Below are 14,729 nucleotides of genomic sequence, written 5' to 3'. Positions count from 1 at the left end.
ACCTCCAAAAGAATATCTGTGAATGAAAGCTTTTTATTAATATCTATTTGAGTCGGTTTAATACGCTTAGGTTCCTTTATTGATCGGATCAAACCAAAATGCACACCCCAATTTGGAGGAGAAATGCGGTCAAGCATCTAAAAGATCTATGAGTGCTAATTTATTTTTTAATCTATGAGACGAGTCGCATTTTATTAGGTGAACACAGAAATGTCTACAGCTATCTCAGTTCAACATCAGATAAAGTGTGGCACATAAGGTGTAGTCCGATTTAGGATTAAGCCAATGATATCGTCTTACTATAAAATAAACAAGTGTTTTCTATAATAACGCATTAAAGAGTAATTTCCTATTTTTTCCAATGTTCCTAAGCACAGTACTATGATTGCTAGTAGGTTTATTGACACAATTAAATTGGAAACCAAGATCTTCAGCATAATTTTTTCGCCTCGTTGCGTAGATTAATACAACAGTTGAAACATTCGAAGCGGAGAGATTATGTTCTTATTTTTTTTATAGCTCTTTTAATAATTCTCACAAAGGAGAATTCTTATCAAGCTTCCAAAATGCCAGGTAAACTTTCAATTTAAATCTTGAATGTTTATTCAAGAAATAATTTAGCTTTAAAATTCACAAAAACTTTATAATTTGTTTAAGTTTTCACGCTCTTAAGCCCATTAGCTTAATAGTGGAACAATTGTCGTTCATTATTTGACATTTGACCGAAAGCGGATTGTCAAATGTCGGAAAGTTCGTATGTAGTTTGCCGAAATTGTTGCTTAAATACTCAACTTTACATACACAAATGTGTTAAATTGTCCGAAATAGCCGTCCGTATGCTTACTGTGTCCTTTGGCAATGGGCCAAACAAGTCATTGTATCTTTTTATTCGATTTGCTTAAATGTTTTAGGTTGTCACATGTTCGGTTGCTGTCGGTTTGTCAGCAATTTTTGATCGAGGTAAAACACATGGGGGTTGACATTATATTTAGGGGAAATAGTTGTATTTTGGAAAATTTAAAGTATAGGCCAAAACTGAAACCATATAAAGCAATAAGCGCTGGAAAAGAACACTTATGGTATATTTGTATTTATATTATATATAAGTATAAATGTATGTGAGCACATGGGTACGTCAAATAGGTGCATAAAAGTTTTTCGTTTACTTTCGAAAACTTCGAGAACTTTTAATTACTCACTACTATGTGTTAAAGTATGTTGTTATTGCCAATGCGAGGGTGTGCCTTTTACTACTGGATCCGTCTTCGGAATATAATTTTGCAGAAGGGTTTCAGCTTTCGTAGGCGGAACTAAAAAACTTGACACTACTGCGGATTAGACAAAGAAATATTTTATTATTCGATCATTTAGCTGTGATTTTTAGGACATTAAAATATACTTTACGCCAAGAAAGTCGATTTTTTAAGCTTAGACTGGCTTAACCCATTAAGATTACGTTGTACATTTCGATAAAAATTTGTATGCAAACATTAAAAATAAATTTGTGCAAAAATTTGTGAGCACATATCATTAAATCATTAATCCTTTATAAATATAAATGAAAAATGTTTCAATAAATAATTTAACAATTTCCTTCGTGGTCACCACTTTTTTCTACTGTTTACTTTGAAAGTTATTCCACTGGGTTACTTATGAGAAAAGTGATGAGTTTGAAGACCACTCTCAAAACGACACTTATAAAGGTTAAATAAGCGCTAGGGAAAATGTTTTTTTTTAAGTTCAGAATTTTTTGTATTTTAATAAATAGGAATAATTGTTTTTGTTAATTTTTAGAATCATGAAAAGTTTTAGAGTAATATTTTTATTTATTTTTCAACGTATGTATCCAAATACGCAGCGAAACAATTCAGAAAATAAGATATTTGTTTAATTATTTGCAATTTTTCCCTTGCATGGGAATACCTTCATCAGAATACATGGCGTATACGTAAGTAACAGAATGGTGATTCTATGGAAACAAATAAAGCAAACAAAATATTAACCATTGGTAACAAAATTACAGAAACAATTTGAATTTTCATATTAAAAAAAGAAAAAAAAACACCAAAATAAAATGTGAATATAAGTTGGCTGAAAATATATTCTGAACAAATTAAGTTATATTTATGTACATTTGCATTAATTTTATAAATATGGACGAATTGTTAAAATCACATTAAAGTATTTACTCAATTGAATTCAAAATTTCTTCAACACTGATGTCATATGTCAAGCGCAAATTTACTCTTGGCTGTGACACCAATCGTCTGGTCGCCTTCTTGACTAATCATCCTCATTCATAATTCATAATGTGCGGATATGGGTGGGCATGCATATATGTGTGTGGATAACGAGCATGTTGTTTACACAGCTATTTACGGCAAAAATATTATTGTTAGCATATTCTTGCAACATTCGGCGCCACATGTACATACATATATATGAGGTATTGTATTAAATTATAAACACAATGGAGGCTTAATTTTGATGTTTCAAATTATTTATTATACAATACATATGTAGGTTTAAGAATTTGCTGTATTTTGCTAGTTATGTGAGTAAAATTTTTTTTTATGGGATGTGTATAACACTGAATTGCTTCGCTAGCAAGAAAGTTGAATTAAAATGAGTACGTGAATCTGGGCAAGCCTAATTTAAATACAAAATATATAAAAACATGGTTGGTCCTTCTACATACATGTTATGGTTAAATTTAGTTCCCTAACCTACCGGATATTAAACAAGAGTAGCGTCTTCTGCATCTATGTGCATATATGTAAATGAAGGCAATGATATAAATATTCACTTTGATATCGAAACTGTATGATCACTGAAATAACTTTCAGTGGGATCCAAGATGGTGGATTGAGCGATGAAATCCTAAGCTTTTTTGCTGACAATTCAGTATAAGTTAACATGAATAACTGTGTTCACCATTAATGTATGCTTTTTATGGTATTAAAATTATCAGTTAAAGCTTTCTAAATCTGATTTATAATAATCTAGACAATAATTAACTTCATCGAGAACTAAGGGTTATAGAAAGAAAGCCAAGCCCTTCTAATGTTGAGTTATACTTGTAAACATAGATACAACTAAATAATTATGTAATTATTTTGAAAAGGTCCTTGTCGTGAACCAAAAAATTTAAAAATGCAAAAAATTACTTCGAAGCGTATTTGAAATCCAAAGCTATGGTAAAATGCCAAAACACTATCTTTAAATTATTAAATTAATTGAAGAACAAGTAAGGATGGGCTAAGTTCGGATGTAACCGAACATTTTATACTCTCGCAAAGTCAAATAGTATACTCGTTTGAGATTTCTTTGTGGATTGGCTGATATTTTCGGTAGAAGGTCAACTATAGGCACTGGGGTCCACATATTTAGTACTTAGGGGCTTAAACAGTTTTGGTTCGATTTAGACAATTTTTGGCCACAAGGTGGCATACTTTAATCGCATTATTCACGCAAAGTTTTATCCCGATACAGTCATTGTTGCCTGATTTGCATAGTGGAAAGTGAAATAATCAGATGGAATTTAAAATGGTGTTATATGGAAAGTAGGCGTGGTTGTAGTCCGATTTCGCCCATTTTTGCACTGTGACATAGAAACATGAAAAGAACGTTATGCACCGAATTTGGTTGAAATCGGTTAAACAGATCTCAAGATATGGGTTTTCACCTAAAAGTGGGCTGTGCCACGCCCACTGTCTAATTTTGAACGCGGTTCCTATAAAGTCATCTTATACCATCCCAGAGATAAAATTTAATGACTCTGGCGTGTTTAGTGCTTGATTTATCGCGCTTTTAGTAGTTTTTAACAGTACCGTTATATGGGGAGTGGGCGGAGTTGCCACCCAATTTCAACTATTTTCACACCGTCAATAGAAGTGCTAAAAATATTTGCTTCCAGTGAATTTTGTTATTATAGCATTAGCGGTTTAGGAGATATGCACATTAAACCTATTAGAGGCGGGACCACGCCCACTTTTTTAAAAAAAAATTTAACTGCAGATGCCCCTCCCTAATGTGATCCTGTGTACCGAATAACAGTCTTGTATCTTATTGCGGAGCTTAGTTATGGCAAGTTATTTGTTTTTGATTAATGGCGTTTTGTGGGCGTGGCAGTGGTCCGATTACGCCCATCTGCAATACCAACCGTCTCACGGTACCATGAAACATGTCTACCAAGTTTCATAAAGATATCTCAATTTTTACTCAAGTTAGAGCTTGCACGGACGGACGGACAGACGGACGGACAGACGGACGGACGGACAGACAGTCACCCGGATTTCAACTCGTCTCTTCATCCTGATCATTTATATATATATAACCCTATATCTAACTTGATTAGTTTTAGGTGATACAAACAACCGTTAGGTGAACAAAACTATTATACTCTGTAGCAACAGGTTGCGAGAGTATAAAAATACAGACTTAAATTATCCATACTATTATGACAGAGATTTCTTCCCTTCTTTTAAAGAGCTTTAAAAACATTTTTAAAATATTTTTTATTTTAAATTTCAGCTCAAGTGGTAGACGACGCAAGCACTCTTTTATATTTTGAATAACATCAAGAGGCTGAGGTCTGAGCCCAAAATCATGAGTACTATAAGAAACTCACTTTACTTACTGTAAAATATGGCCCTGTTGATCACATACCATACTAAATATATAACTAAACACTAGCAAAATTTTGATTTTAAATCAAAAATTATTGTCATTCATTTATGTACGTGCTTTCTCTTTTCATATTTGAGTACTTATGAACATATATATGGTGTATTCTAGGAGTACAGAATTTGCTATTCGGACAACTGTCAAATTAGCTGTCGAAGTAAATACATTTGATTTGTTTGACATTTATGTTCAGTAACTGGACCAACCTTAAAATATCGTGGAAAAACTCTACAGGCTTCCTTGTGTACCGAAAATATTATATTATATATCCATACTTTTTATATCCGTATAATAAGTTTGCCACAAAGATTGTAATACCCCACCTGAGTCGATTTATCCATGTCCGTCTGTCTTTCTGTATACACGCGAACTAGTCCCAGTCCAGCTTTGAAGATATGGATATGTAACGTCCTCTTCTGTGAATATTCAATAACATAGTGGGCAATAAGCAAACTTTTCAGGATTTTTTAGTTGCTAACGTCAAAATGATCTTCAAGTTTTAAGTGGTTCCTGCAGAATATGTGTAGCACGCAAGTCACACAGCTCGTGTAATTTGATTTTATTGGAACGAACTTTTGGTAACCGAATTATAAAAATAATTGGACATCCTAGGCACTTCGGCTAAGTTACATTATATATTTTATGGCGGTATAACGAGTCAGTAGTCTATGCTAATAAACCAGCCAAGATTGAAATGTTGGAAAGCTACATGATCCACTTCGAGGTTTCCTACTTTTTTAATGAAAAAAACAAAGCAACCGGGATTATCCCCAAAAAATGTGGTGAAACATTTCATCATAAATCGCAAATAAGCCCAAAATTATATTAAAACACTAAATTTCATAATACATACTTGTAGTTCTTAACTAAACGGCCGAAGTTTCTAACAACATCACCTTATACTCGTATATGGTATTTAATTTATGTAAAACTTATTGCTGTCATTACCGTTAGGTTATTGTGCGACCAACTGGCTATTATTCAGATGAACTTCGTCTTTTTTTTTAGACAGAATTTGCAATTCAAATTTGTAACGGCTTTTTTATTGCCTTTCATATTTCGCTACAGCTTATTTTTTCTCGATTGTTTCTTTTGCAGCATTGGTGTGATGGCATTATGCGTCTGGCTTACAGTTTGGCCAGACTGAATGGCTCGGCCAATACGTTTCTGCAGAAGGCGCACACCAAACTCTGCCTGCAGGTTGACAAAAGTGGCAAAATTCCAGTGAAGAAGTAAGTAACTGATTTTTAAGTAAAATTGAAAGTCTGAAAATAATTACTTATTGCCGCACTTTCATCGAAGGTGGTGCAAGAGTGCATCGGAAATGAAGCGCATATTTAATTTGCACTTTACTTTTTCTTTTGTTCTCCACAAAATTGCTTTCATGATGTTTACATATATGTATTTATATATATATACACATATATATACATACATACATATATACGTGAATTGTAATTGTTTCACCTTTGTGCATCTTTTGGTGGCAGCATCATGAAAATGTTCGCACAAAACAAAGAGGATCGCAAGCGCGTGGAGAAGGCATTGGACATGAGTGGCTTGCCGTCGGGGAAAATTGAGACTTTGTCCTTGCCGAAGTTTCATTTCGAGGACTTTTTCAATTTGTACAAGAATCTTGCACAACGCAGTGAAGTGGAAAAGATATTCGATGGCATGTAAGTATTTAATAACGGTTTGACACTATAATAACCTTTATCATATCCACACTCAGGTTGTCAAAGGTGTGAGTAATATTGAAATTTTTAATAGAACTAATTAATATTTATTTAAAAAATTACTAAAAAATACTGAGTTCGACTTATAAAGAAATTTTTTGATTTGGTTGTTAGAAATTGCAATATTTCACAGCTGAAAGGTCATCAATTAATAATCTCTACAAGGTCATTTGAAAAATTCCAAAGTTACAAATATTTTCTATATTTTTGTTTTCAGCGTTGGTAATTCGAAACGCAAATGCATGTGCATCGCTCAGCTTGTGGAATTTCTCAACAAAACACAGCGCGATCCACGGCTGAACGAGATTTTATATCCTTACGCGAACGCAACTCGTGCCAAGGAGATTATACAGGAGTACGAGCCGAATAAATTCAATGCACAGAAGAACCAGCTAAGCTTAGATGGTTTTCTGAGGTGGGTGTCTAACAAAAAAATAAATTTTATTTTAAAATTTTCACTAAATTATGTCATCTGAAAATGTCTTAAATCTGCGAAAGGGCACGTTATAGTTAAATAATTATTGTTAAAGGCTTATAAACTTATTTAGAATATCTCTATTTTGACATTTTTCTAATATAAAGTATTGTAATAATAGTAAGAGACTGACTGTAACTTTATCTCTTTACAGTTATCTCCAAAGTGCAGCAAATACATTACTTGAAAAAAATTTATTTACTTTTCCGTTGATTTGAGATACGAGAGACCTTTCAGATTTTAAGGTTATATATCCTACCATAATAGGAAACGAATTTCTAGCTTAATTTTATCTTTACGCAATAGTTTTATAAAAATTGATCACTTGACACGGAAATAAAAGGTGTGAGGGCTTATAAATAGCTACAGTTTGAGTTTAACGGAAAGGTTTTAAAGATGTCCACAAGCATTGATTAAGTTTTGTGTTAGATATAATATTAACGTTTTTGTATTTCCGAAAACATTACTGCTGCTGTAAAAGCAAACGTTAAGATAAGCCTGAAGAATTCGATTCGGAAGTTTGCATCGACTTGATATCGGATGAAAAGTCATATTTCGTCCAGATACTACTGAATGTCTCGACTACCAAGTAATTTGACTTAACTGGATTATATTGCGGGGCGAAGGCAGAAAACCACTGAACCATTGTCTAATCATAGTAGCACTATATAAGCTGAGATTATAGTAAATAGTCAAGAAAACTTAAGAAAAGAAGTCTACTATAAATTTTCACAGATTCATAGAACCACTGAACTCTTCAAATTATATGCACGTCATGGCACAAACTCGAGTTTTGCCCGAATAAACATCAAACTAGTAGTTTTAACGCTTCAGTAGATATAAGATCTTGAATTGTCCAAATAGTTGGAAATTATGAAAAAAATGTTTACTGTAGGCTCAAGTTTTCTATTTTTCAGTCAAAGCTTGTGGGAATATAAAGCCATATTTGAATAAACATCAGAATGAAGTGTTTAAAGCGAGTTAAGTCGCAAATGTTCTTAACTCATCTATCCCTGATTTCTATAACTTCCATTTAGTGATAACCCAGACTTAGTTGTCTTAGTTGTTAGGAAATGGAGATTTGTGGAGATAAGAAAATTTAAAATGTCTTTAGGTATCTAACGTAGCACTGCCGGTGAGCGATCTCAGAAATACCAAAAATTGATATTTATGGGATATATATTATATTCAAAGTATTTCTATTATAGCGCGTTATTCGAATTTTTATAATGTTAAAACTCACTAATTATTATTTGTAGATATTTAATGTCAGACGACAATCCGATTGTGGCGCCTAGTAAATTGGACTTATGCGACGACATGGATCAGCCATTATCACATTATTTTGTAAACTCTTCTCACAACACATACTTAATAGGACATCAGTTGACAGGCAAATCGTCGGTGGAAATTTATCGTCAATGCTTGTTGGCCGGGTGTAGGTGAGTACCGAAAACTAGCAGCGTAAGACATTGACAAATAGCGCGTCTATTGGTAAAGCAACAAACACAATGAAAAATGCAATTTCCATTATGCAACAGCATTGAAAAGGAATACATAAGCTATGCAACGCCTCAAGTACTTTGCAAAATACGAAAAGCATGTGTCCTTGCATATGTTAATACCCAGCAGTGAAATGAACTAGTTGTGAACAACCCGACAATAAGTATGAAACGAACGGCCAACTATTTCTTTTCAAACAATTTGAAATATCAGAAATATAATTTAGTTTAAAATTTTAGCCGATAACATGGTTTTACATTTAGACGGATCGGAAATGTGTATGTGGTCGCATCATATGCAGGAACCATATGTATAACTAATAATACATTTAATCAGAGTATCTCCATGCGGACTAAAACTTTTTCCATTTTTCGAAAATATATTGTATATGAAAACTATAGAGAGGTATTCTTCAAAAATAAGCAAATTTTAGATGATTGCAATTAAGTTAGGTTAGGTTAGGCTAAGTTCTATGGTTGCACCTCAGATCAATGCTCGACTGATAAAGGTAATCTTTTGAGAAGCCGGAAAACTCTTGAAATCATCACATTTATGAATGAATTTGTGAAAACTAAGATGGTTTATCCATGATCTGTTTCAACCTCATATAAAGAAAGTGTAATTCAAAAACTATGCGAACCTTGTTTGCGCGAAGAGCCCACTAGAGTTATTTCGATTTAATCCAGACTTGTTTCTACTCTATCGAGGTGAAACTGAGTTGCCTTTTCTTGCAAGCTTATCAGCTTTATAATTCCAGATTCGGCTGTGACCCGGCAGCCGTGCCACTCTTATTTTAACTAATTCAATGTTACTGATAGTGTGGTCGGATCTTACGTGGTTTCATTGACTTCAGGATGCTTCGGATGATTCAAATCGTTCATCGATGGGGATATTTGATCTTAAAGTTTTTGAAAATTGAGTGCAACACACAAATCCCTGTCAACGGTTCCACAGAGGTCATTTATGTGATCTTCCACACAAAATAAATGTTCTCTCGAATGTCGAAAAAAAGATCGCTTTCAAAATTGATGATCAGTTATAGAAAAAAGCTACTATATATAATATAGATTAAACAGTATTAAATTTTTGTTGAAACACTTCTGCTTTGTGCCGCAATGTCATTTCGAAAATTTAACCTTTGTAACATTTCAGATGCGTGGAATTGGACTTCTGGAACGGCCGCACTGATGAGCCCGTTATTGTGCACGGCTACACACTCGTTCCCGAAATTAATGCCAGAGACGCGCTGGAGGCGATTGCTGAGAGCGCATTCAAAACATCGGAATTTCCTGTGATATTAAGTTTCGAAAACCATTGCAATCCAAGGCAACAGGTAAATAAGAATGCGCTAAGGACTTATTCCAAGTAATTTATATAGTTATCCAATTTGTTGTCGAAGACAAATATTGTAGATTATACAATTACAATAAACATTAAATAGTGTCGTTAGATAAATACAAATATTTGTATTGTGTAAAGCGCGTAAGTGTGGATGCGAAATCTACAATTAATGCGCACGAAACACTCCACATTCTTCATAACATTCATAAAATAACTGTATGTATAAGTTTGAAATGCAGTTAAAAGTGTTTGAGCGTAAGGAAATTCTGTACTTTGCATTATTTTGCGAGCTGCGAACCATTTACGAAGTATAACGTGAAAAAGTTAAAAGTTGTTAAGAACGTCATTACGTCGGTTATTCAATATGCCGAAGTTTGTTTTGTCAATGCGTAGGAGAAAAGGAGGCTTCGCTGCCACAAACCAAGATTGCCGAGAAATGCAAACTTTTAAACACGCTGCTGTTGGCAACAATCAAAAATGAGATCGCAACGCTGCGGCGCGTTGTCTCCGCCCATTAGTAACTTTCTATACAAGTTTTTCACGCACATACATACATGCATATATACATATGTGCATATAAATATGTGTATGCAGTTGGTAAGGATGCAAATTCACAAGTTTTAATCAAAAGGTTACCTTTGCTAACCCCAATGAGTTAGGTTGCAAGTTAGTTGTGCAAAGAAATCGATACAGCAACACTCACAGACCCACATAATCACAGGCAAACTAGGATATTGTGTATCTAAGCAGATGGAATTGATTTCAAAATAAATAGTTCGTGAAAAAAAAAATGTAAATTGTTCTGAAGAAAGTTTTGCCGTTTGACATGCAAAAAAAAACATAACTGTACATTAGTGTAGCGTAAATCCATGTAAATGTATGCAAATAAGAATGTGGCGGAATAAATTTTTAGGTTGAAGCAGTAAAAAGGAAAATGTAAAAATAAGTATGTAAGTGTATAAGCGAGTACACAAGTATATTTTTTAAGACTCAAGTGTCTATACTACATACATACATACATATATACATTTGTAGCTAATGTTAGAGATGCGCTATATCTGATTTGAAATATTTACTGATGACCTTATGTTTAGACAATAATATCGACTATTCACTGCGGTCACTGTGGTGTGCTCGACTTGTCAATGACAGTCGCGTTTTGTTCATTCAGAATCTGAGCTATGCTTATTGTACGTTTTTCGAAGATACATGACTTTTAAGCAGTCACCGTAAGACAAACTTAGATCAAGTGCGCTTTACTGTAATCTATATAAATCTGGCGTTAATACCAATTTGAGTTCTAACAGTCAAAGAAACAACACGAAATGTAATCACCTTCTCTGTGGTGATATCATTTCAGCTTTGGAACTTCAAATTTAGATCTGATGATTTTGCAATACTTAAACATGAAATTTTTATTCGTTTCCTTGAATAATATATAAATTTACTCCGAACCTTTTGGTTACACGTAAAATTCCTTTTAGTGCTTTCTCTGAAATGTAGTAGTAATTTCTATAGAACATCACATTTCGACTTTGGTCGCAGACCATATTGCAACCGTCCAGAGCAGTCCTGAGAAAGTTCACTCCGACGTTGAAATTGATATCTTTAATATCCAGTTTTTTTTTTGTAATTTTTGCCGAAACTTTATTCAAAAAGTTAGGAAAATCAAGAAAACAAAAATGAACCAGTAAGGAAGAACTAACATTGAGTGTAAGCCAACATAGCTGTGGTTAGGGGGAATTATTAAGCCAATTTAACTCATATTTGATACAAAAACACATTAGTATTAAGAAAATTTGCTCTCTGAATTTCATTAGTTTATCACATAGATTTTTGTTTTTTGTACATAGTCAGTCGTAAGCATTGTGGTCCTCATATCTGGTATTTGGAGCTTCAATTACCTTTAATATATCCCATAGCTTGACCAATATTTTTCGTATATAGAAAGGCATCGGCACTGAGATGCGCATATTTGGTATCTGGGGTTTTAAAACGTATGCTTACTTTTTAGGTTAAGGGTGGCATATCTTGAAGGCACTGCTTGTGTAAAGTATTGTTCCAATGTCTCTATTAGTGCTTGGTTTATATACTGTTAAGCGAAAAACATAGATGTAATTAATAATTGTGTTTTATGGAAGATATGCGTGATGTTAGTCCCATTTCACCGGTTTTCACACCCTAACCCTAACAAAAGAATGTGAAGATAATATGATGTATCAAATTTGCTTGATATTAGTAATAATAGTAGTAGTTCCTTAAATATTAAATTTCACCTAAAAGTTGGCGTTGTCACGCCCACTATCCAATTTTGAGTCTTTTGTAACCCTTCTTTACCATCTGTGAAATTTATTGCTTCTGATGTATTTATTTAGTGAGTTTCTGTACTTTTAGTAATATTCAACATAACTGTTATATTGAGAGTGGGCGTGGTCCGGTTTTGCGTTTGAGGAGATGAAAGACTTGTTCTCAGCAATATTGAACGATTTAACCTAAGTGATTTGCGTGACATATACTTTAAACCTATTAAGGCGCAGGGCATGAATATTTTTTTAAAAGCTTTACACCACAGATGCCATGTACCAAATTACAGGTTTGTTTCTTAATTTGTAGCTTAGTTATAGCCGTTTCGCTTAACGGCAGTTTATATTTATACTCTCTGAAACTTGTTGTGAGACTTTAAAAATGTTGAAGTACCAAATAGAGTTAGAGAAGGACACAATTAATATCATATACATTTTATCGATAAATCCAAGACCGCTGCATTAATTAACATATTTTTAAAAAATATTTATTACCGATATTTTGAAAAGATTTTTTTTTACTCCGTCATATACACACAAATACATATATACAGCGAAAACTGTTAAAATACCATATACATTGTATATGTACGTAGCTGTATCCATAATAGCATCATTTACTGCAACTTCCTTGCCATAATTTAATGCTCGTGCTCATTTCATTATTATTGCTATTATATTTTATGTCTATGCTTTTTGTGTATTTTTCCATTTGCACATTTGTATCGTAATCTAGGCTAAAATCGCCAACTACTGTCGTGAGATATTCGGTGAAATGTTATTAGATAAACCGCTAGATTCACATCCGCTAGAGCCCAATGTGGACTTGCCGCCACCGTCATTACTTAGGCGTAAAATTATCATTAAGAATAAACGAAAACATCATCACCATCATCGTCACAAGAAGGGAGGCGCAGTTGCGGCCCCAACAACGGTCAGCAAATTGTCGACTGCGAACTCAGGTGAGTGGCTTATTTACAACAACATATTGGTATGCTTTAGTATGCGCATTAGTTCATGTTATATACAATATTTCAAACACATATACGAGTATACCATGCAGTTTATAATAATGCGGCAATGACTTACTCATAACACTGAAGTCAAAGCCGTGTATAATTAATGATGGCCGCTAATACGCAAATTGAATCCGCTTAATGGACATCGTTAGCTGGCTATCATCACTTAGTGATGAGCAAAAACATTTCGTGGGAATTGTGATACAGCTCTGTTGATTGCGTAATTATAGAACCTTATTCAGTAAAGCGCAAAATTAAAAAAAAAAAGTATATATTTGTTAGGTATACGCAGTGGTATACTAGAAAGCTCATGGTAGTGATTATTAAAATGCAATAAGAAGGTAAAATAATAATCAATAAGTATATGGAAAATTGCTCATTTAAAAAATATGCGGTAGGTAATTTTATTAGAACGAAACTCGGAGAAAATATCTAGGTAATACATACCTAAACTTTTTTTAATTCTATAACTCCAACTTCTGGTGGTTGTGAGCTGTCAAAACTGAAATCGGCATTGCTGCCGATATGTTTCGATATATAGAGAGATATTGTGTGAATATGAGAGGTAAATGCATTACAAAACTAATTACTTTCTTTAAAAAGTTAAATTAGTTTTTAAAGGTATCCACTTTTCTAGAAGAACAAGTTACAAACCACGTGGTGCATTCCACAATGCTAGTACGGCTGCACTGATATCGGCTATCGTTGCTTTTTCCGCTAATCAGAACCTGCTAGCTTCACTAAGTCATATACTAAGCGATATACATACAAGTCATAAACGATGGGGAAGGAATAAAAATCTCTCATCAGAGAGGCATCTTATGCTCCTTGCATTGGGTCACCTTAGTTAATGGATTATTATTTCATTGAGCTGTTGTGTTGAAAACAAATTTAGTATTTTATCAAATCCACTGCTTTACTGAATTTATAACCAAAACACGCGTTTGAGCACAAACTTATACTCCACATTTTAACTTACGCTACCCGCAATGATTCGAAACTTTTTTAGTTCCAATGAAAACATCGTTGGTTTTAAGTCAAGTGATTTCAGCAGGACGAAGCAAAAGTTATACAGCGACAGAATCATAACTAAAAATATAGCTCCGCTTTGACTTTCTAGGTCCTTGATTTGACTCTGATAGTACATTTTTGTGGGAAGAAACACCCTTTATATCTATGTACTGAAAACTATTATTCTACTTAATTTACTAATCTTGGTAAATATTTATTCCTAAACATACAATAGTAACACGAGTACAAACAGACTTTGCTAAAGACACTTACTCGTACATACAATTCCCAAAAATATTTCTCAACAACATTTATTTTTTCTAATTATTGAAATCCATAAGCGGTTTAAGCCTAAGTGTTATGGGTAAACTTGTATTGAATAATCAAAGGAAACAAAAGCCTTTTGAATATGTACACATTGCTATTGTCAAAAAACACAACTCACTGTTTACCACTCATTTGCATTTTCAGTTGATGCATCCAGCAAGGCAACAGCAAACCACGCCACCACACCGTCTGCCATACAGCAACAGGTCTCCGTGCAGGGTGAAAATCCTGCAGCAGCAGCGGCTGGCGGCTCGGCTATGTCGACACCAGTGTTGACTGGCAATGGGGATATTAGCAGCACAGTGTATCCGCCTCCACTGCAGGTAGA

General features: G+C 33.8%; 1 protein-coding gene across 4 annotated transcripts in view; it reads left to right on the top strand.

Moving 5' to 3' along the window:
* Window positions 1–14,729, top strand: part of Plc21C (Phospholipase C at 21C) — a 99,416-nt gene that overhangs the window by 75,538 nt on the left and 9,149 nt on the right. For all 4 annotated transcript variants that reach the window (XM_036366757.2, XM_036366754.2, XM_036366759.2 and 1 more), the window contains exons 5-11: window positions 5,785–5,918; window positions 6,177–6,362; window positions 6,640–6,837; window positions 8,157–8,339; window positions 9,553–9,733; window positions 12,781–13,006; window positions 14,546–14,724. In XM_036366757.2, the coding sequence (XP_036222650.2) occupies window positions 5,785–5,918; window positions 6,177–6,362; window positions 6,640–6,837; window positions 8,157–8,339; window positions 9,553–9,733; window positions 12,781–13,006; window positions 14,546–14,724 (1,287 nt within the window). The remainder of the gene's footprint in view (window positions 1–5,784; window positions 5,919–6,176; window positions 6,363–6,639; window positions 6,838–8,156; window positions 8,340–9,552; window positions 9,734–12,780; window positions 13,007–14,545; window positions 14,725–14,729) is intronic.

The sequence above is a fragment of the Bactrocera oleae genome, chromosome 3 (assembly GCF_042242935.1).
Source record: "Bactrocera oleae isolate idBacOlea1 chromosome 3, idBacOlea1, whole genome shotgun sequence".
NCBI classification, from domain to species: Eukaryota; Metazoa; Arthropoda; class Insecta; order Diptera; family Tephritidae; genus Bactrocera; species Bactrocera oleae.
Note: the sequence above shows the minus strand (reverse complement) of the source record. Positions and strands in the feature narration are given on the sequence as shown.